General features: G+C 45.0%; 1 protein-coding gene and 1 pseudogene across 1 annotated transcript in view; both read left to right on the top strand.

Moving 5' to 3' along the window:
• LOC118792271 (centrosomal protein of 128 kDa-like) overlaps positions 1-2,281 on the top strand; it is a 44,321-nt gene extending 42,040 nt beyond the window's left edge. Inside the window, exons 23-24 of the mRNA XM_036550084.1 lie at positions 1,186-1,294; positions 1,815-2,281. Coding sequence (XP_036405977.1) covers positions 1,186-1,294; positions 1,815-1,906 — 201 coding nt within the window. The 3' untranslated portion in view covers positions 1,907-2,281. The remainder of the gene's footprint in view (positions 1-1,185; positions 1,295-1,814) is intronic.
• An 8,033-nt stretch (positions 2,282-10,314) lies between these two features.
• Positions 10,315-13,492, top strand: LOC118792139 (annotated as a pseudogene).
• Positions 13,493-24,266: the final 10,774 nt, after the last annotated feature.

Below are 24,266 nucleotides of genomic sequence, written 5' to 3'. Positions count from 1 at the left end.
CGGGAAGGCAGCAGTATGGCCAATTGCAAAAAGCCTTGGCGTGCCGCGACCGCATGTCTGACTGATGACAGCACCCCTCCCCAGTCATGTAATCTGCCGGTTGTCGTTTCAGCAGTTATTGCTGAAAGAACCCTAACGAGCAAGCCGTGATGGGTGGGTGGGGGGTGCTATCGCACGTAATGCGTGTGGAATGTTTTCCATCTCTGTTTTTCCCCTTCTTGGAAGTGCGGGGCCTTTTGTTTGCCGTCTTAAGTAGTCTAGACAACCGGTAAACACTCGCTGTCGTTGGCCCGGTTGTCTTTCAGCCGGGTTCCCGGTGCCGCATTCCGGCCCCCCGTCACACGGCCCGATTCAGCTTCCCTGCCTTTTGTGTCTCCGCACAGCGGGCTTTGTGTCCCGGTGTTTACGTCGGGCTGAATAATTCAGACGCCACTAAAGGCAAAAATAACCTCGGGTCGCGAGTTCAGACACCTGACTCCTGAGGTCAGGTCCGTCAAGCGCAGGGTGCATTCGAGGTAAACCCCGTTAAGGCGAGAGCCTTTCCCGAGGATCGTGTGGTTATGTGTGTTTTGAGGCTCTGGCGGAGGGGAGGCTGTGCTGGTGGGTGTGTGTGAGCGTGTGCAGGTTTTTGACAAATGACAAATCACCAACAACCCCGTTAGAGCGGTTTTGTCTTTAATGGCCATGAGTAATCGTAGATGGGGAGGGGGTATAATTCCCCCCCCCCCCCCCCCGCCAGCCGAAATGATATCACTTCCCCAGCGCTGACGTAATGCACTCCTGTGAAGTGCCCGTGTCAGCCTGATGGCTAGCGTGTTTGATCGGTGGGTGGTGATTCCATTCATGACTAGTCCCAGGCCCACTGCCATGCAGAGGCCTTGTGGAAGTGTGAGCCTTTCCGCCTGGCCTAATTACACTGACCTAAATATGGCTCTGTGACAGAGCGCTAACACAGGACCCTCGAATCATTCGAAACATTCCAGAGGCAGGTCATACACACGGCCCCCCCTCTCTTATGCAGTTTCCCAGAGACTCTGAATTACCAGAAGAATCCCCCCGTTGTCACTGGGGTAATTTGGAGTGATTGTGCTTGGAAAGCAGTGAAAAGGTTTGTGGGTAAATGGGTCAATTCAGGACGTCTTGGCCTAACGCTAGTGTGTGTGTCTGGGATGTGACCACTTGCAGGACGAGAAGATGGACGCCGCATCCCGCAGCATTCGCCTGGCCGCCCTCTCCTCCTCCATCCGGGGTCAGACCAGCTTCCTGTCTAGCTCCTTGCTCACTGATAGTGCCTGTGAGTATTGGTGGCCCCTGGGGTACTGTGGTCCTGCTCTATAACACTACTATTAACTTCTGGGTATCCTGCAGAATAATTCTGGATCTGACATTTAGTCACTTTAGTCCTATAGTGTTGTAGTGTTGTAGGCCTCTGGGTACTGTAGTCCCACACAATAACATTACTACTGAATTCTGGGTACTGTAGTCCTACACTTAAATTGCCTCTGATTACTGTATGCTGTACTACCTGTGAGAAACACCTAATGAACAGTCACACACAATAGAGAGTTAATTTTAATAAACAGTAATGTTTGTGTATATAAGTAGCTATTCTAATTGATCTCACCATAGGGAATTCATTTGTAAGAAGATGTTTTAAAATACAGAGGAGGGCAGGAGCCAATTGTGAATGCTAATTACTACATCGGGGTTACATGGCTAGTTCACAGTAAGCACATGTGATCATTGTATTTTTTGTGGGAAGTTTCGATTACTCTCCAGCACGTGAGCAGCACATGTCTTCCTCCTCTCCACAGCGCCGCACAAACGCATGAGCTCTCCGGACTTCGACAGCAGTCTCCACGAAGATCACAGTTCACCTGTAAACAGCACAAAATCTCAGCCCTAAGACAGTAACACGTAGTCTAGTCCCCAGTGCAAAATGAGACCCAGGACACACAGTCCATGTCCACAGTGCAAAATGTGACCCAGGACACACAATCCAGTCTACAGTGCAAAATCTGACCCAGGAGCACACAGTCCAATTCACTGTGGTCAGTTATATTTTTAACCATACAGAAATACACCACCATCCCCTGCACATCTAACATTGTATTCCATCCTCTCTGCAGTGGGTTAAAACCCTGCACCCTGAAGCTGTTTGCAACAACTACCTCAAAGGGAAACTTAAAACTATGATCAAACAGTATAGCTTTGTCTCAGCAGTTGGAGGTTGGTAATCTGTGCTTACGGCAGTTATTTGAGACATCTCCTAATAAGATGTTTGCACACAACACACAATGTACACAATGTACTGTACACAAGCTGAAATTGCTTTCTGTGTTTACGGTAAACCTGGGTAAATATCTTTAGTCTGTGAAAAAGAACCTCCCAAAGTATAGGTTCTAGAATCATGTAATATCCCTTTTCCACTGGCGTGCCGCGGGGTGGCCCGGCGTCTCTGAGGTGAGCGGTGAGCCCTGTGTCCATTTTTGGGGGGGAATGTGCCTATGAGCCAGGCCAGGAACCGCAGAAAGTTTAGGATTGCACCTCCATCAGAGGACCGAGGAGTAGGGCCTGGGAAGAGTTACTACCGAAGGGAATGCCTGCCTCCTTCTGAAAACCTAGCGAGGCACTGCAGAAAGCAGTATAAACAGGAGGTGCTAAGAAACATTTCCCTGCAATCGCACTTCGGCAGGCGTACCATCATAGCATTGGGTAGAGCACTTCAGTGCGTGGATTGCCGTAAAGATGCACAAAGAAGTTGGGGGGGGAATTCTATTGGCCTGTTCATTTTCCTTTGTGTTTGAGGGCAGCCAATTGGAGGATGAGGGTGGACATTTGATTCTCCCTCCAAAGCACATAATCCACCCTGATGGGGTCACATTATTGGAGGTGGGGACATGGACTCTCCCATTCCGGATGTTACAGTGTGAGATCAGTGATGATTTTTACAGCAAAAACGTGACTGGAGGATTTCATTCTTTTCGCATATTTACACACAAATATTAGTAGGAGCAGCATATGAAGATGCGAATATGCTAAATGTATGTGTTTGTCATCAGCTAAGTCCTATCTACCTGATCTGTTCTCTGCCAGTTGCGCCAGTGGTCTTGGTCCCGGTTAAACTGCTGGCTCCTTTTAATCGGAGCCACCTGACAGTGGACACATGGGTGTTGAGACTTTCTATGAATTTTCAGCCTGGCACAATAGTGGAAAAGGGTTATTAGAGTGCCTTGTATATTTCACCACTGACGTTTAAGTTCACATTTTTTATACAACACTGTTATAAACACATTGTTTACATATGAATGAGATATGCACTAACTGATCATGTGGATTTGCAAAAAAAAAAAAAAAAAGAAGAAGCAAAAAAATCCCTATCCCATCGTATAGACAGTTTGTCATCTGCATTCCCCAGAAAAGTAATTCTAGCTGTGGTGCCTTTTTTCTGCATATATAGTTTTATACTGCATACATTTTATAGTAATGTGCCAAAGTGTTACAGTTTGAGCTGCAGACAAGACGATTAACAGTGTGCTCATATGTTAATCTAAAGCTATAGTTGCTCTAAAATGTAATTGATTTCTGCTGTCATTCAAATGAGTATAGTGACTGATTCAGATTTCTATGTAGAAGTACAAATGTATACCTGTTGTTATGTTTTTATTATATTTGTACATAATCACAAGGAAAGCACAAGACTGAATGTAAAGGTCAAACGATCTGTTAAAATGTGCTAAATTATTTTAAGTATTTTGTCAGTCTTTTTTTTCTGCTTCATGGTTTGCACTTTGCAAAGGCTGTCAGTTGCATGTTTGGCTACTGAAGTAAGTGCTAGCAGGAGGTTGAAAAGCGCTTATTTGAGATATCTAAGTGGGACAAACGTGTGCGCAAACTCGTTTCTCAGTTTACTAAAAAATATTCTCAAATGCTACGTTTTTGTGTTTCGGTTAACAGTTTGGAAAAGCCAAACATCAGTCACCAATTATATGAATTACATATGTGTACATTTCCATATATTCATATATGTACATGTTTTTAGATGGAGAAACGGTGCTTCACAGTGGGGGTGGCAGAAGACTTACCTTTATTTAATAACCATCCTAAACCTGTTTCTAATTTAATAGTAACAAGCACCAGTGTAAATTAAGGATCACAGTTGTTTGAGTTTTACTCGATTGCTTCTGATAGCTTTACCTTTGTGCTCTTTACATGAAATTATATTTGCTAGCTGTTGCAATATTTAATTAAAACCAATCCACCATCATTTCCATCAAATCAAAATGATTTAATGTAACCCAATCTTCTTTTTATAGTGAATTAATAATTGATGTGAAGTGTGCAAGGGAACGGCAATGCTACATTAAACACAATTAAGGTAAAACAAAAAGTAATTAACTGCCGTCAGGTGATCCTGGAGTTGTAATTATGAAAAACAATGGAACTGGTCCAGGATGATTATAGGTTTAAAGGCAAGCTCTCTGGCTCCCTTGGTTTCTGCTGACAGGTCACCACAGCTTTGGAGGCCACCTGTTCCAACTTTGAGGGAGGGGGCAGGGGGGGGGCCTGAACACCACACCAAACCTACAGGGAAAAACTGGTTTCATATGGGACGAAACAGGTCACACTTGCTGCTTTGATGGGGAGAAGATGAAGCAATCAGGTTCCCTTGTGCAGTGTCACTGGAAGGTAAATGACTGTGGAGGAAGAGGCCTTGTTTTCCAGGGGCGTGGGACACTGTAACTCACACCCCTGAATAATTCACACCTGTGTGACTTCACTTCTTCCACAGAGATCACCAAGACCAAAATTAGCCTGCAGATGTGCCCTGTGCCATTTATCTACATATTATAAATGTACAGTATTTTCATATGCACTGTGTTTTTTCCAGTTATTGATAGAAACTATCAAAGCAAATAAATCAGATAAATCCACCCTTGTGTCTTTTTATGTGGATGGCTTTTTTATGGTTTAAACATCCCTCTATTTTTCTCTCTTCCCCTTCACAAAGAAAAATGACAGCAAAATTAGATGCAAAGGCGGTTACGTAATTGGTAGTCCGGAGGAATCGGTCTCTCAGTTCAAGGCTTAATGGACGTGGTCTGTGGACGCTGTGTTTCTTTAATTACTGCTTTGTCATTGAGGTCCATCAGCTCCTTGTTCTGTTACAAATGATAGTAATCACCACCCCTGGCATTAACTGGAGCTTAGTTTTTCTTTGGTCTGATGGGGTAACGGGAGATGAGTGAGATTGTGTGTTTCAGTGATGAAGATTACGAAGGGGCATCACCAGCTGTTGATGAAATACGCCTCACTCTCTGTGGTAGGTTCAGGGAAGAGCTATCATTTTAGCCAACTTTTTTAGAAGTGCTAACGGTGCGTAGTACTCATCCACCTTTCCAATGCACCTTCTTATGTTTATGTTCTTCCCTTAAGAAAGGGAATACAATACAAAGCTGACCTAATTTTTTATAATGCTGTACTGTGTGCACTTCCCCCAGAGTTAATGTAATTGTCTGGTAGCTCATTTGCAGGTTATTAATATGATGTTAAATTTGAAGCAGTGTCACACTACTTGCCTTTCAAAAATCCTTGAATTTATTTGTATTCAGCCTGCAGCTGTGTAGCTTTGGTCACCCTCAGGAGTCGGAGGTTTGTCAAAGTCCTGATCCTAAAAAAAAAAGCAGAAACTGATCCAAGGTCAGCACTTGAAAGCACCTTTTATAAAATTCTTACTGATGCTGTGTGGATTGTTCCTCTTAGCCAGGTCAAGATGAATAGCACAACCTATTGCTTGTTAGTACCTGGACCTATTACAAGTCAGCGAGTTTCTGAACTGGTGGTTTCCTGAGCCTATAACAAGCAGGTTTCTGAGCCAGTGATTGAATTGACCTATCACATGGCATTCCTTCAGCCAGCAGCATGTGGGTACCTAAGCCAACAGTTGAATGATCTTCTAATATCCCAAGAGCTGTTTGCCCAAAGAAACAAATGCCAGTCTGATCCCTTTCCGTTCCATTCGAAGGCCAAGTCTGAAAGCCAAATGTGTACCAACTCAGGTGTCCGAATGCACCGATATTGCTTTGATCACACATTAAAACCTGGTACACATAAGCAAGATCCTTAGAAAACTGTCCATTGTGTCAGTAGCCAACAATGACCAGGAGTCAACAAGTACATCCATTCCACCAAGGCAGGGTAGGTTACGTTGGTCAGGATTCCCTTATTGCACCACTCAATACCGCCTTCTACTGACTTGTAAGGGGCCTATGAATCACTCAGATGTCAGTGGAGGATGTGTCTCTCCATTTGTCTTTTTGCCCGCTGTGGTGAACTGTGGGAGCTGTAGGATGAGAATGGATATTGGGTGAATGTGAGTGTATCGGAGGATCATGTTTACTCCGATTCATCGTTGCTGTGTGAGTGCAGAGGGTGTTGTGGTGAGCCATTCCACAGGTGGGGTGAAATTGCCTGCAAGAGACCTTGACACACATTTCAAGTAGGCTACTGCAGAACAGGGAAGGAGTTGGGAATTGGGAAGGAGCCAAGTAGCTTGATAGTAGCCGTAGCTGCCCTATAAGGCACTTATAGCTTTAGGACATACATAGGTCACCAGCTGCTATTATCAGGCTACTTGGCTCCTTCTCTCCATTACATTACACTACATTTTGCTTTGTAAGCACGCCTATCCAGAACTTACAAATTTTACTTTATCCATGTATTGATATCCATGGCTGGATGTTTACTGAGGCAATTCATATGATGTACTTTACCAAAAGGTACAACAGCAGTGCTATACTGTACCAAGGAAGTGAACCAGCAACTTTTTGTACTCTTGCCAGAGTTCAATGAATAACTCATCTGTTTCTGTCTGGAATGTATTCTTGTTGCTGGCAATTTTTGCTTCTATCTTATACCAGGGCTGTCTCACTGCTTTTTCTTCTGTGGTTCTACAGGAAATTCTATTAGCATGCATAAAACAGTTGTTTTTTGTTAACTATTTAATAATGTAATATGCTATTTTTCCACAGGCTATTGGCAGACCATCACTGCTAATGAAACTCAAATACGAACAGGAATCAGTAAAAATGCTGGATATCCACTCTCATCTTGTAAAGTGCTTGAAAGCAATTATCGTCATTCCTGGGAGGTGACACACTGCGCAATTTAAAGTGTTAATCTGGGACATGATTTAAGTGCGCACATGCCAGATATCATCAAAGATGGTGGCAAACTTGCAAGGGCGATTAAAAAACCCAAATTGGAGCTCAGATTGTAATGAGCGTACAAGGCATGAGAACAGCTCTTCTCACTTTTCACAGGGTGTGAAATCTGAAGCTGTTTTTTAATGGTAAGGTAAGATAAAATAAGTTAAGATGGGATTGCCCCATGTTCTGCTGTTCAAATTTAATGTACTCGGTGTTACGAGAGGTTTCCTTATGCATGTCAGAATGACTGCAGCTAATTGGAGGAGAAAGAGGACGGGGGCGGTACTTCCAGCCAAGCAGGCAGAGTCCAGTCTTTGATTTCTCTGTTTTCCTCCACTGTGAACAGCTGTTTGATGTTCATGTTCACCACAGAAGTTGTAAGATGCAAGACTGATGGTGGGGTGGTAAACATGTCGAAGTCATTCGACAAGTTTTATGTCTGTTCAAATACCAACCATTAAAAAATTATATAACCAGACATGACAGCCTGTAGCAGATGAATGTGAAAAAGGCTATTGCTAACCCAGGCCCCCATCTGTAACCACAGGGAAAATCAAACAGGGCTATAGCCAACATAGCCTCCAGTCTATAACAGAGCCTTTAGTTGCTTGTGGAAGACCCCACTTTTTGGTGTAAGTGCAGTGGTTTTGGGAGACTTTTGAATCCCCATTTACATCTTGCCACTCTCGGAAACACTATCCCAGCTGGAGGTACAACACAGGTTTGCAGAGTGCAGGTGCCAAAGTTCTGTTACAAACGACAAAATATTGTTTAAGTCATGAGCACATCCAAATGACCACAATGTTCATTCTCACAGCCTTGTTAAACCAGAGGCCACTCAACTGTTATCGGAGCGGTTCGTTCTGTAAGCTGAAACGCCGCCTTCCGCACTTCAGAAGTGAACAATTCCAGCAGCACTGTGGTCTTTGTCTGCAGGCCTGAGCTCCATTCATGCAGTGATGAATAGAAAACATCAGGTTTCTTTGAGAGGCTGGGGCTTAAGATGTTCCTTAGGAGGGAAGCATTTTAAACGTCCATCTGTGACCTGCAGACTTCCTCCACCCTAAGCTATTTTCCCTACCACTTAGCTGTGTTCTAACAGCTGCCCCTATTCATTCCTGCAAGCCTATATGGCATACAGATGGAAGTGTAGTCCATCTGGCAGATGAGGTGATCAGAAGTACGACATAATCAGATTTTTTCCCTCGTATCTGTGCTACGAAAGACAGCTAAAGATTTAATTTCAACTTACTTTTCACCAATGACACAAGAGGGACAGCAATGCAGCCTTTTGGTGACCACAGAAACAGGCTGCAAGATCTCAATGCCAGATTGCTCTAGGCTTGCTCACAACTTTGCACTGCCTCATTAATAAATACCACCTCACAACTGCCTTAGTAATAAATACTCACCAGTGCTTCAGTAAGAAACAACACCTTACTAGTGCCTCAGGAATTAACACCGCTTCACTAATGCCTCAGTGCCTCACTACTGCCTGCATACTCTGTATAACCTCAGTGTTCAACACTGCCTCACTACTCATTACAACCAGTTCTCCATACTGGTGCTGTTGTGAGGGGTACTGCACAAATTCAGCTCCTCACTACACAATAGACCTGAACCCACTCTTGCAATGTTGCATTTATACACTGCAGTATTCATTTACTTTGTAAATATGGACAGGTTTTACAACATATATTGTAAAATATTGTCCGGTCACACAGCTGGCTATTTAATTAAACGATTCAAGTGAAGCATCTTGTTCAATGGCAAAACAAGAGAAAGCCAGTGCCCCACCCTGGGAATCAGAACTTGCATTTCTCTTGGTGTAAGGGTGAAGTATGAAGCCCAGCCCCTTTCCCTCGAAATGATTTTGCTGCAGTCCCTGGAATTACCAAGAACTGGAAAATATGTAGATTTATTACTTTCAGAAAATCCAGAGATGGTAAAAAATGTACCCTCGGTCAGTAAGAATAGTTTCGGATCTGAGTCAAAGTTAAATGCCTCGTATTTCAACTGCTGAATTCCTCGGGCACCAAACACCCACCCCAGGTGTTGCAACATCACGGCGACGCAGTTGCTAACCCAGAAGGTAGTCTTCTCCAGACGCACTGATTTGACCCTGCACCACGCCTTAAATATGCTCTGGGTCGAGCATCCTGCAAGTTAAACTGTTCCTGCATGCTGCCAAACTCTACACGACGTGTAATGGCATGTCTTTCCAAGACGCTTTTTGCGCTCCTGGAAAAAAAACGTGGCAGATCATCGTCAATGACTAGGTGTCAAAACAAACGGATGTTGTGGTTGTTAAATAGAATATTTTGCTTACGCCTTAAAACAGTTCTGCAAATTAAAGTGAAATGTCCAAAAGATCGTAAATATTATTATCATTATCATCATCATCATAATAATTATTATTAACTGTAGTAGTAGCACTGCTACAAATCCGACAAATAATATTAGGCAATCATATTGTATAAAGTTGCCTGCATAATTGTTGTTTATCTAAAAGTTATGACGATTTATTAAGATAAGCAATTACAAGAAACAGATACACATTCATTTCCCAGATACAATAAAATGAAGTGTGTATCGCATAAGGTATGTATATTGGAGTGTTTTGAATTGACTTGGATCAGTTCAATGCGCAGCAACATATTCCAGCAATCAGCGACCAACGTAGTATCGACTCTTTAGGACAAGTCAGGGGAGAAACTTCAAGGCCTTTCAGATGGGAAAGGGATCCAACACTGTATACGTCAGCTGTTCATTAACTGTCACAAAGCCCAAATGAAAGGGGACTTTAATTCCTGCGTCATCTTAACGTCACTCCAGCCCTCTTAAAAAGTGAGCACGTGCACCATTTAGGCATTACAACAACTGGCTTCCAAATGACCCGATCTGAGACAATAGGTGCTGTTCGCTGACTTGTTTACATGCCACCCGCTGTGTACCGCGGAGAGGGGAAAAAAAAGCCTTTCTGGTGACGGCACGATTTTACTACGAAAAAGCTCCGGGTTCACATAGTTTACGGCTGAGAAATAGCGTGGCAAAATTAGGAGGGGGGGGGGAAAGGGGGGCTCTTGGGGTCGCGTGCAGGGTTTGAATCCACCTCTTGACGCTTGCAGTACTTAAGAAATGCGAGGAAATGAGAGACGCTATGGGGAGACAGCTCCGAGCTTAAAGCGGCGCACAGTGCGGGCTCCGAGTGGCAGTCCAGCTGCAAGTTTACTTGTTATCAATGAAAGTACAGGAGACGTAGTACCTGAGCGGAGCGGGTGTGCAGACGGTGCACATGGGCAAAAAACACGAAGCACGACGGCAGACAGACGGTCTTCCCGCACTGCACAGAATGGGCATGCTGGTCGCTTTGCAGATTTTGCCGGGGTTCTTCTCTAACTGTCTGTTCCTGGCGCTCTATGACTCGGTGGTCCTCCTCAGGCGTGTGATGTCACTCCTGAGCTTCTCGGGGTCTGCAGCCTGTGGCGAGTGGCAGCGCATGTTGACTTCAGCAGGGTTGCGCTCCATATGGAACAGTTTCCTACTGGACGCCTACAAGCAGGTAATAATGCACCGTCCATAACTTTTTTTCCACTCACCGTACGTGCAAGTAATACATCTGCTGTTTGTGAGTTAGTTTCAACCACGTGTGTGTTTCTGTGACTGCAAAACTCTGTATGTTGCTGCACTGCCAATAATGCCACTACTGTTGACACGAGTACTGATAATATTCATAATTGTGGCACCACTACAAGCACTTCTCGGACTTTGCGGACGCTTTTACACAGGATTTACACAACAAAACGCTAATCCCGACGGCAGTTGTGGCAAAACTATTAGTCTAATGCAGGAGCGGTTTAAATGTGTTGCTCACAATAGTAATCTGACACGCTTGAGGTGTTTCTAGTATTAGCTGCAAATACTGTGGATTACCCAGTTTATTCTTAAGAGGAATGTGACACCGCGCTGTGTATGACGATAACGTGACTCAGCGTTATTCATTATGACAGAAATGGGCCACGGCGTCATTGTTGGTTACTGTAATGTGACACAACGTTATTGTTTATGATAGCAATGTGACGCAGCTGTAGTTGGTGACAGCGTTTCTCAGCCCAGGTCCCGTGTATGATCCCTTTCGTTCCATCTGAGCCCTTAATTAATAAATCTTGTTACTAATCTGAGTTTGCAATAACGGTTAAAGTAATGCGTCTTTGGAATGGTGTTGTGTACAAAAATATAATCAAAGGCTTGTCCATAACGTCTGTTCTGTTGTATTAGTAATTACCTGTTTCACGCCCTAGTTGGTTTTTTCTAAAACGGGGAAATATGAACAAAATGTGTGGAATAACCTCCCTTTCTTGTACGTTTAAAGTAGCACAAACACACAGATAGTACATTTCTTTCATTGGCTGTCACTGATTGTCAAGGGATGTTAAATACAGATTAATATTCAGTTAATAAATTGATCAAAGTTTATTATTCAAAAGGAATATAAACCAGAGATTGGGTCTGGGCAAAAATGGTTTTGGTTTGTTAAATTAATGTGATTATTGTTTATGAAAATAATCTTTTTAAAGATGGGCCATACAACGCATGGAAACTGAACAAAAAAGCAGAATGAGAAAATATTTCATATAGTTATTTATTTTTGTGTGTGTCTGAGTGATTGCATGTCTGTGTCTTTGGTTTGTGTGTGTGTGTGTGTGTGTGTGTGAGAGAGAGAGAGAGAGAGAGAGAGAGTGAGAGAGTATGACTGTGTGTCTGTGTTTGCTTGTGTCTGTCCTTATTTGCCTGTGTAAATTTCTATCTCTGTGTGGCTGCCTGTGTATATAGGTGTGTGCTTTTTGTGTGTTTGGGTTAAGCCTGCTGATCCATGGGGGCAAAACAATGGTAGTGAAGGAAGTTTAAACCAACACTTGAGTATCTGCAATTGCTTCAATTACAGTGATACCAGCTTAGCTCTCCTGTTAAGGTGACAGGGTTGGGCTGAACTTCGGTCTTTCGTTTTGTTTGTAGGTGAAGCTTGGCGGGGAGGCCCCCAACTCGAAGCTGGTGAGGGTCCCCAGTAGGCAGAGCTGCCGGAGTAAGGCTGGGGACGAGTGCCACCTGCTGGACTTCGAGTCCTCCGGCCGGCCCTTGGTAGTCAACTTCGGCTCGGCCACCTGACCCCCATTCCTCAGCCAGCTGCCTGCCTTCCGGCGGCTGGTGGAGGAGTTCTCTGACGTGGCCGACTTCCTGCTGGTGTACGTGGACGAGGCCCACCCCTCGGACGGCTGGGCGGCACCCCCCGCCAGTGGGCCCCGCCCCTTCCAGGTGAGGCAGCACCGCAGCCTGGAGGAGCGGGTTCTGGCTGCCCAGAGGCTCCTGGAACACTTCTCCATGCCCCCGCAGTGCCAGCTGGTGACGGACTGCATGGACAACAACGCCAACGCCGCCTACGGCGTGTCCTTCGAGCGGGTCTGCATCGTCCAGAAGAGGAAGATCGCCTACCTGGGCGGGAAGGGACCCTTCTTCTACAACCTGAGGGACGTCCGCCAGTGGCTCGAGCAGAGCTACGGAAGGAGGTAGGGCCTAGGGACACAGGAAAACGAACGCCTCACTCCTGGGCTGTGGTGTGAAAATTAACTGTGGGTAGCGGAAGAGGAAGTAAAAAAAGACAAAAAAGTCAGCAGGTACAGTAACATACTTTCAGAACTGCCGCAGTGCAGTCCGCAGGGACGATTCTGCTGGCGAGGTTCCAGTCCAGCTGTCTCTGAATTCGGCGACGACCTTCTGGAAGAAAGGCAACACTCCTGACGGAAACTTTGCACTCATCACCATAATTGCAGAGACAACAGTACAGTGCCCTTTCAACAGTTATCCCCATCTGCTGGTGAGAAGCGCCTCCCCCCACAAGAGAAACAACCCCAAATTACTGAACACTGAAAGGAAAGCTGAAGGAACTAGCTTTTATGAAAATATAAAAAGGAAAATTACGTGACGTTATATCCTTCATGTCATTCTTATGCCAAGCCGATATAAGGCACTTTATGCAAGCTGGCTTTAATTAAGATAAGCCATTCTTCCCTTAATCTCCTCCACATGTGTGTTTATGATCCTGGCTCAATGCACTGTTGCATTTTCTCCGACTGGTTTTAATGAACTGCGGTGTTCTCTCTACCTTTATTCCCATGTTAAGCTGAAGGCCTTACCTGCGTATAGTAAGTGTGACACAAGGCCAGATGCACCATGTGTCTATTCAGCCCGTGCGTTTGTGAGCCCCGAGCCCGATGCGTTTTACCTTTTGAAATTAGACCGGGGCGCAGCTGTGCTTTCAGGGTTTGTGAGGTCATACTGTTCTCTGCAATTGGAATTTGCTGTTATGCTTGGGCATTGTTTCCACTGACTCACCGCAGGTGTTGATCAGCTCTAGCGGAGGTTAGCCGGAGGCATTTCCACTGACCTGCCTAAAATGTACCTGAGCTGAGCTGGAGGTATTTCTGTACAAAAAAAACTGACCCTGGGCCATCAATGTGTTGGCAAACCCCAGCAGCAATAGCAGGTTTGCCCTAAGCCTGTGCAAGTCAAACGGAGGTGGGCGTGTTTATCCTGTAAAATGTCATAGCCAGAAGGTGTCTCTAACAATGTTTACCCCTAGGTAGTTTTGCACGGTTTTTATTTATGCAGTGTTGATGCTAGAAAATAAGCAATTGTTCTATCTGCAAGGCCATACGTGCATCAGAATAGTTCAGTGGCCTCTTCAAACAGGAACAGCACAGGCATCAGGATATCTTCCTCCACCATAAGCTTGTCAGCAAAGCGCAACGTTTTGCAAACAAGCTGGCTCATACAGGTGAACACGATGACGACAGCAGTTGCCATACCAGAAAAGTCAAGCCGTTAGAGATGTCACAGGGTCAGCTGCTCTTGAGCAGTAGGTGGGGACACCAGTGGGTTGAAGTGTGACCTGCTTTGTTGGCTTGCCCTCAAACGGCGCATGTGCAGCTAAAAGACAGGTCAGTGGGGGCTGTGACTCTGTGGAGCGAGGGTGACATGGCGAGGTGCCCTGAAGGGAGAGGGATACCTGCTTCTCTTTTGGGTGCCGGTTGTGGCCGCCGCCGCCGCTGTGAACGACCAGGAAAGTAGGGGGCACAGAAGAGCAGAAGTCCAAGATGGCTCGATGGGGGAAGCCCAGGCTGCGTGTGCGGTTGTCGTTCGGGACGCGCTGACACGCTTGCATGCAGTTCGGGCTGCGCAATGCCTGGCTGCACGGGCTCTCCGATTGCGCGGGGGGAGTGCAGGGGAGTTTGTGAGGGTGTTTTTTTAGGATGTGATCAAAGAAATGCTTTGGAAGCACGCAGGTGGACCCTCGTCCTTTGTGTAACCACAACCCGAATCCCAAACCCATTGACAGATACAATGTTGTCTTCAGGCTGGTATTTGGGTCGAGACGGGTCTGGTGTACGAATGAAGATCACTGAGAAAAGGGCCTCCAAGCCCTGTTGGTGGTCAGATACAAGGCAACACCTCCTCCGTCTTGATGCAAACTACGTGCCTGTTCAGTAATAAATGTGTTTTTTTTTCTTTCTTTTTATACACTTGGTTATTTGTAGTGTAGACAGCTGCTTTTTTAAAATTGGGAAATGGAGACATTAAAGATGAACCTTTGTTACTGAGTCTGAGTCGTGTATGAATTCTTGATGGTTCTTGGATGTGTCAACTGCTGGCATTAAAGAACAGAATGTGTCTGGTGTCTGCCTGGCGTGAAAGCATAAATGTGTGTGTGTGTGTGTGTGTGTGTGTCTGTGTGGGCGGGGGGGGGTTAACAGTCCAGCAGTTCACAACTGGATTTCAGTGTTACTGAGACGTTAACATCTGTGTTTTATGAATTCAGTACACACAGAGCTGGTTGTTGACATGTTCACAGTGGTCTGTAAGGAATGACAGAGAAACCCCCCCCCCCCCACCCCCATACCCCCCGCAGTTGAACATCTGCCTCAGGCGAAAGCATGGGGATCGAGAGGATGGGGGGGCGGTGGTTTGGGTTCATAGGGCAAGGAAACAGAAAGCCCTCCTTGACAGCCAGGCATCACAGACAGCCTGATTCGTGAATAGACCGTTGAGACGTTTATTCACAGATTTTCTCTGTCTTGGAAAGACTAAGGGCAGTGAAGCGAGGCCAAAGCCGCTGGAGAGAGAGAGGGGAAAGGGGGCTGCACTGTATTCAGCACGGGCGTACAAAGCCTCGCGCTAAAATGCAGCTCCACAGATCGGCTCACAGGCCGCTTTGTAAACAGCAGCTGAGGTAAACAGGCACCGGGCGGAATATTAAGTGATCTCCACTTCAGCATAGGAAGCTGGGGTGGTTACAGAGGGTCCCACTTAAGCACTGAATGGTGGTGGGCACCGCTGTTTGAACTGTGTAAAATAGGTATCATAGGTAGTAAATAGGACACATGTTCTTTTCTTTTCCTTCAATACTGTCTGGCTGTTTTTTTTGTTTTACTTTACATGCCAATCAGCAGAACACTGTGCACTCATTATGTGGTACCTCCCTCTCTTTTAATTATGTTGCATGTTGTAGTGTTCTTTTTTCATGTATACTATTGTAGCTGATCTACATAACATAAAGATAATAGAATCTACACCACAGCACTGACAGATAGGCTAGAGTGTGGATTCTGTTGAGATATTTCCATTTCTACAGCTGTTGTTACAATGAAAGCTGATTCCCACAGCTGAAGCTAATTTACCCCCCACATAGTTTGTGTCCTATAGTCATCTCCTGTGAAGAGAGGTTATTAGCAAAGAAGCAGATTAAGCCTGGAAGCCTTAGACCACTTAGCTATATTATAACTGGAACAACTGTTTCTGTCTGTGAATGTGAGACTGCCTGCATCTGGGAAAGACCACCGAAATGCTCACTCCCTCCAAGATGATTATGTTTGGAAGAGATGGCACAGGAGAGCTGGGAGGTAGGCCCAGACAAGGCCTTAATTTAGGAAACAGGTCATTATCAAATGATAAGGATACCACCTATGATTTTTTTTCATGGTACATCCAGATTTAAATGACACCCATCTATGGCTAAATAAGTAGACATCAAATGACATCTTCTCTGGTCTCGTGAACTGGAGCAGGTGAAGAAGACTGTCTCATCACTCTCTGTAGCAAAGAATAGGAGTCACTGTACAAATGATTCAACAAAACACTGTGATGGAGGGACTTTCAATAGCTCATCAATTCAAAAATCTATTCTAGTCCAGTTTACAACACATCTAGACACCAATAATATAGCTCGCCGGTTTAACGGCATATGGGCTTAATGTAATGTTATAAAATATATAACCTAGAACCTTACACACATACGGTGCTAGTCAGTAGTCATGAGCTCAACAAGGGCAGCGATGCCACATTCAAAACAAACCCATTGATTGGTCGGCAAAAAAGTAAACAAAGCGTCATGCTGTGTTTGTGTGACTCCTGGGAATCTAAATCAGATAAGGTAGCAAAGCATGATTCCTTCATTTATCCCATTATGAGCCGCATGCATCCTCAGGCTGTCAGATAATGTTTAGGGATTTCAGGAGCACCGAGTTTACAAGCGACAGAGCCAGAGCCATTTATTTTGTCCATCACTATAACATTAGTTAATTAGTTAATTGTCTGCAGTCTCTAAAGCAAACAACGTTGACCCCTTCCAAAAGGCTTATGAGTGCTCAGTGAACACCAGGCATTGAGGTAAAGCATTAGTTTACTTGTCCTGAAGTCATGTATGGAGGAGTGAGTGATGTCTTCTTTAGAACAGGCACTTAGTCAGTGTTAATGTGTCATTAATGTTTTATGAATGATTAATTAGTCGAGTGTAACTTGTTATGTGGATGTTTCATTCTACTTTTTTGTTAGGTTTCCTTTTTGTTTGCTTCTATGGCATGTTTTAATATTTCAGAAACATGCTTCTCAGTGGGGGTGAGTGTGTGGTTGGATGACACCCACGGAACCAGGTTTAAGTTCTGAAGGTGGCGATATAGCTGTCATCAGGGCCTGTCTACTATGAGCTCACCGATTTCCCAACCATAATACATCATAGCTCCCAGGCTAAGTATCAAACACTGAATCAAGCGGAGAAAATACACAGAAACAGTATTGATTTTTGTTTTTTCTTTTGTGTGTTGTTTTTTAAGATGAGGCTGTACAGAGCTAAAAAAAAAAAATACAGACAGACATATGAAAGCATAAGCAAGTTTCACTGGAAGAGAAGCTTTTGCACAGTGAGTGCTTTGTCTGGGAGCTCTCTGGTGGCAGAAGCCCAGCGCGGTGCTCTCCCAGCGCTGAGACCTGAGCTTGTTCCCTTGCACAGGGTCACGTGGGTTGAGCTGTTTCCTTTGTGGCTGTTGTTTTGCATTGATCAGGGGCAGGAGACAGAGCTGGGCGCATCTAAGGAGGCTGTTTTCACATTGCAGACATCAACAATGAAATCCAGCCCACATCAAACGCATGCACTAACATGTACTTGTGACATGGACCGTCTCTGTACACCTGTGCATGTAGCATTTATTCAAGAGATTACTGCTCCTGTGACACAAGCGTGACATCAGTGCCTTCATGGTAAGTGCGTCCACTGCGGGTTTCAAACCTTGGCCCTCGCCATCTGGGCAGCGTGTTGATTGGCTCACAAAGCGACAGGCGTTGAACTTTGTAAAGATGGCAAAGGTGAGCCAATCCTATTATTCTTCCTCTGGCTCACTTCCCGCTACTTGCGCTTACATGTTTGCCCAGAGTAACGCTAAACCGGCAGCACGCTTGGAGGTGTGCGTGTGCCTTCCATCAAAGCCATACGGTGACACTTCTTTATCACAGGCGCGGACACAGATTCCACTCTGAAGTGTGTGTGTGTGTGTGTGTGTGTGTGAGATGACTAGCAATCTCTGCCTGACATGAGTCTGAATCAGTGTTCCAATGCTCTGTAGATGTGAAAAGTACAGGAACAAAGGAAGTGCGGCCCTCTCTCTTCCACGGTGCCCTCGCGTTCCATCAAAGGGTTCTTTCTGCTTCGTGCTCGCGTGGCCGAGCCGTTTTGAAGTCCAGAGGAATAAACTGTCCTCCGTAAGTGCTCCATAAGGAAGTATATCAGATCAATGGGCGCAATTAAAAAACGCCATCACAGCGCAGTGTCTGCCGAACCTCGAGCCTCAGCACACAGACTCCTCCCGGAGTAATGGTGCGTCTCTGACATCGTGTCGGTCGTATCCGAACATCATTAGTCTGCTGTTATTATTGCAAGGCAGGCGTAGTTCATACGTGGGGGTTTGTTGATGATGTAATAAAATCATAGCCCACTAGAAACTGGTTTGAAGGCAAGTGCCGTTCCTGGAAAATCACCAAATATGTATTATACAGCATAAAACATGCCTATGCTAAAATACATTTAAATATTGATGACAATCAAAAAGAATTCCTGAAAGTCTGCATTGAAAATGGATTTGAAGACAGATGACATTAATCTGTTCACGCCTCTGAAGAAAACCACAAGGCAAGGCCTCCATGTGTCCCAGTGAGCCATTGACACGCAATTCTTGGGAACTTCATTGTTCTATGGTACCAGACGCACCAGGCAAGTATGCACAGGACAGTCAAACAAGCAGTCTGGAAGACTTTTTCTGTTGCACAGATCTTCACAGCCACAGATTGGCCTTTCACATAACCTAAGTAAGTTAGCTGACTACATAAGCTTTCAGCTTGTTGATTAATTAAAAATTAAAATTTAATTAATTAAAATTTGTATTTAACTGCAAAGTATCATCACAGCCATACCATTTTCCTAAGGTACGCTTCACACAGAACACAAGCACACGGCGTGAGGTGTCTTGACGCATGTCATCAGCTGTGCTGGTTCATCGTGGACAATACTGTCTTTCTTAATGTATGGCTAATTCACTTGGTCACCAACAAGCCACAAACATACATTTCTCAGAATAAATTAAAGGTTAATACTTCATACTCCCATCGGCCTAACCACAGACATTAGTATAACTACCTTTTATGTTTTTCTAGATCATCCTTGGTCTTATTAAAGAAATTAGAAAAGATATCTTTTAAATAGGTGTAGCTGTCTATCTCGTACAGATATCTCCCAATCTCATGCCTTAGAATCTCCATTCACCACAGCAGTGAGTCAGAGAAAGAGTGTCTCAGAAGGAGGCAAGCAGCTTGAACTGCGTGCTAACGCATTTGCAACATGAACAAAATTACACTAACTGCCCTTAGGTAAGAATTGACATGTTGGTTTATCATTTCTGGGTGGAATTCACCTTTAAATTCCTGGTCTGCCCGTTGGTTTTGTTATGGGCAGACACGGGGAGTGCGTGCATCTTTTAGTAACATTAGCCTGAGTTTTACCCCTTTATTGAGATTCAGAGTGGGTTCAGGCTCCTATCTGCATGATGGGTGCAGGCTGCAGGAAGAATACATCACTGTCAGCCCCTCTCCTGCTGAACTTTGTTGGAAAAGTTCTGCAGCAGTGGGAAACAGTCATGTCTTTTTTTCAAACTGCTCTGAAACAGAGCTGAGCAATATTGATATGATTCTGTCCGATACGTGATGAAACTCACCTCAAGCAAACTCTTTATCTGTAAGTGCACTGTGGTGCTGATCAGAGACAATGCTGTTGTGAATACCTCGGTTGAAAAGTCCGCATTCAGAGACCTGCCTTGTTTGCAGAATAAGGAATTTTGTTCCCCCTCCCACTCATTTTTGCCATGTTTCGGAAGAACCGCGGCATTGTCCGCTGACAATGCGGTGGGATTATGTACGTGGTCCGGGCCTTTGATAGGACCGCAAGCAAAATTCGCCTCCAAATTTGCAATGTAACCAATGCATCCCCAGTCCTCCAGACTGGTGTTCCATGAGTTGGCCCCTAGAGGGCACTGTGTCCAAAATATGATCAGTCGAATGGTCCACCTGCCGTGCCACACGTCTCTCAGCCATTTGGAGATGTCTGTAACAATTGAGAAATAATGACACTTTATGAGGCATGGAGTGATACATTTAACCACACATTACAGTGGTTAAGTGCATTTATTAGGCTTTGTGTCATGAAACATACTCAATTTCGATCTGTCAAGGCGCAAGCAAATGGACATGGTGATCACAGCCAATGAAAGCCCTGCAGTTTTGGATGCCCTGGCTTTACCCAGCTGATGATTAGTCACATGCTCTGGCTTTTTCAGGGTGTAAGTACAGGCCTAAAGAGAAATAAGTGTCTGCATCTACCCACAGGAAGAGGGCAGCGTCTGTCTGTCCATCAATCCAAGTAGGTGTATGTGGGTGGGTGGGGGGCACATAGTATTGACACCCCCCCCCCCAATCAGATTCTTTTTATACTGCCTGAAGCATACCAGAATTTCCAGTGTACAATGACTCGCCTCTGACCGCTCTGTCAGTTCTGGGCATTCCTATAAAAATTGATCAATCACTCCCGCTTGTGTAGTCCTCCGTATCGGCCGTTTCGCAGGAGAGATTCAGGCGCTTGAAAAGCGAGGGTGAAGCGAGCGCAGCTGAGAGGGGCTGGACTGCTTGCTCTCCCCTTCCCTTTCCTCCACCAGTCTGCTTGCGCTTCTGGTAAAATCATCTCAGGTTCCCCGTGTAACAGGCCCATAGAACATTTTTTTACATAGACCAGTGCTGACAGGTGGGGAAACGCCCACTCTGTTTACACTTAGAAATTCTCTCCTGCAATTACCTTGCGTTCATCCCATTACAAAAGGTTTAATCCCAGGTCTGGGGTAAATCGAGATGTGTTCACCCCTTATATACGTTATGGCAAAGCAAAGCCCACACCATTGGAGGCTTGTTTCGTACCAAATTATTGGGCAAAACCCACAGCCAACACACTGACATTTGTTAGCTCAATGTTCTATTAGCTATTTCCATTTGCTGGCTAGCAGTGAGCCAGCTGCATGTTAACGCAGCAGGGTTAAGTGCACACGGCGCGTGCTTAACGCACGGACCTCTCACGCCGGTGCGCGCACCTGGGACTTCCTCTGCTTTTTTCAAAGCCGAGGGTGCCCACGAAAGATACGGGAATCATGGGTGTCATGTCAAGAGGTGTACATCTCCCTGGCGTGGACTTCGCGGTTGGACCCATTTGCACCAGTGTGGGTAATTGCAGTTCTCCGGTCTGTGCAAAGAGTGGTACCCGCAGGAACAATGCCGTATTAAGTCCTCAAGCAAATTGGCACGCTTTGTTTTGCCGGAGGGGTCTGATTGATGTCATTATGCACTCCAGCGTCCCTTTTGAGTTTATTAAGCCCTCAGTTAGATTTGCATTTATGTGGGCATTGATTGTATGAGCGGGGCTTTAAAAAACGAATCAATCGGTTTGGTCTTCCATTCTTTTACAATTACATTGAACATTCTTATGTGCGCTCTTCAGAATGCTCTTGTAGCAATCTAATTCCTCTCATGTTCCACTCACATGAAGAATGTCATTATCTGCTTGAACCAGGATAATTTTTCAATATGCAAGGCAATTATTTATTGATTTTTTTTGTTTCATGCAGATAATAAGCAATCACTACAGCTTTACTCCAGAAATGAAGGGATTATTCCAGCTTGAATGTGGTGCATTTCATAAAGCTGTAGGTCAATCTTTTGTAAAGGATGAATGGCCTTACATGCTACATTATGCTGTGGTGGAGGCATTGACAGTCGGTGAACTTCGAATTGGAGAAAATTACCTTCACATGATAAATCTCCAGAACCTGATTTTGTTTCTATAGCATGATGAACAAACACGTCAGTTTCAATAAGCGTCACCCATGAACAGCAACTTATCCAATTAAGGCTGTTAATGTGCAGGTTGCAGGATGCAGGTGTAATTACTCTGCATTAAAAACTGCCGAACTCAGGCACATCTTGGCCCTCTGAAATGTATGTTCTTAGTTCATTAACATGACATTAACTGATAAGCCAGCTGCTTCCCTGATGATGCCCCTACACAGTGTTAATTACTTACCAGCTGCCCTTTTCTGAGGTTACTTTAGTAACTTACTTTCTGTTTAGCACAAAGTGCATTTATACAACTTCACAACTGACAATTTACTGTTGAGGTTCATTAGCTTGGGATGAGGGTGCAACAGCAATGACACACTTGGGATCCAAACCTGCAATCTTAAGGGGACGAGCCCGGTCTTCCCGGCCCCTTCCTCCACACATCCCTGTTCACAGAGCACCTGCCCTGCCGTTCGGCTTGTGACATCAAAACGGGGGGAGAAGCGATTAATTCAATCATCCTGCAGACGACATCCCGTGTAAACCACGCAAAGCTGCTGTCGGGTGGAGGAAGCTGGCTCCTCCCCCTTGCTTTCGTCTGTCTCCATTCTTCGCGGTGCCCACTTGTTCTAACCCCATTCCTCCTCCAGGGGTGGGAGAGCTATATTTGTGTCTTAATCAGAAATGTTAAAGAGAGGGAGGGAAGCAGAGACCGCAAAGTGATTGCTTTTGGTTTACCCTGGGAAACATAAATCTGTTTGACTCTATTTACACTAGTGAGTAACACTAACCTTCAGTGGAAACAGAGTGACGAATGAAGCATATCTTAAGTGTTACATTTTATCTACCATCAATAGCAGGACCTTCTCACACAAAACTCTGTCTCATTACTGATCCTATGTTTACTAAACCAAAACAGTCGTGAATATCATGTATGTTAAAATTACTGGGTGATAATGTAACAATATATTGTGAAAGTACTCAAATTAATGTGTACTCCTGCTTGTGATTGGTGTTGGGTTTTTTTTTGGTTAGGTGAATTTTATTCATTTTATTATTTCATTGAACAGAAACATTGTCCCAAGGGATCCGTTATTGTAGCAAAGGGAAGCTCTGCCCTGATATCACTGGAAATCAGGTGCGTGTGATAGGTTAGCGAACACACACCCTGGAAAAGAGTTAGGCCTCGGGGTTCACTTCTCTGTGGGGGGTGACAGGGATTTGTTTGAGATGCACAGTGAAGCCCTGGGCGAGGCTGCACTAACCGGAGATCCCATGCATTTATTTATTTTTACCCCATCGGCTGTAAATAACGTCCCGCCTGTTTTCTTCATATCGACTTCCACTAGAGTGGAGAAGGTTTATTCATGTGTGTGATTATGGTGCAGTCACAGTCCTCCACTTCCCTGTAACCCCCCCACCCCCCATCTCCTGGACCCTTCCAATGACTGATGATAGCAAACAGGAATCTATTACGAGGTGAAGGGCCTTAGAGAGTTGGCACAGTACAGAGGGAAATAACTCTCTCTCCTCTGTCTCACCTCTTCTCCCCCTCCTCAGGTTGGACAGGTCAGCCAGCAAAATGGCACGGTACAGAAGGCGGTTGCAAGCTCCATACCCAGGTACACAGCTGCTTCTTTACTCTTGAGAAAGGCTCTTTCCCTGAATCATTTTCTAATTAATATATTGTAAGTACCAACGCACCTCTCAGATCCTTGAGAGGTCACACATTGAAAACAAACTACAAATCATCCCTTAGTGGGGATTATCACCCCATCTAGTGGTATCATGCAGTACTGACCTGTGTGTGGACAGACAGGCAGACAGACACACATACTTGTTGCAATGAGGCTAATGATGTACCTTCAGGTTAAGGGTAAAACAAAGTGCAGTAGTATCACAGAACAAGAGTCGCGCACACGGCATCCTCTAAAAGCCAAGCGCGGAGCTGCATTTCAGTAGCAAGTGAGCAATGCTGTGATTCTGGAAAATAGGTCCTTGGTGTTGCATGGTTTTTAAGCTCCACTCAGTTATCATTTACGACGGCTTTAATCACGAATAACTAAATAGCTCGCACGTACACCCCTAGCAGTGCAGGCATACGGCACGCGCGCACGCACGCATGCACACACATACACACACACACACACAGACACACACACGCCGAGCACTCTCCCTGCTGTCTTTCAGCCTCTCTGAGCTGTCACTCTCATGCTCAGATTAAATCAACTTATATCTGCGCCGTCAGCTGAGATCTGCTTCAGATCCAGCACGCACGCACCCACAGACACACACGCGCGCGCGCGC

The sequence above is a fragment of the Megalops cyprinoides genome, chromosome 17 (genome assembly GCF_013368585.1).
Source record: "Megalops cyprinoides isolate fMegCyp1 chromosome 17, fMegCyp1.pri, whole genome shotgun sequence".
Lineage (NCBI taxonomy): Eukaryota > Metazoa > Chordata > Actinopteri > Elopiformes > Megalopidae > Megalops > Megalops cyprinoides.
The sequence above is the reverse complement of the archived record's forward strand: the minus strand, read 5'-3'. Positions and strand labels throughout refer to the sequence as shown.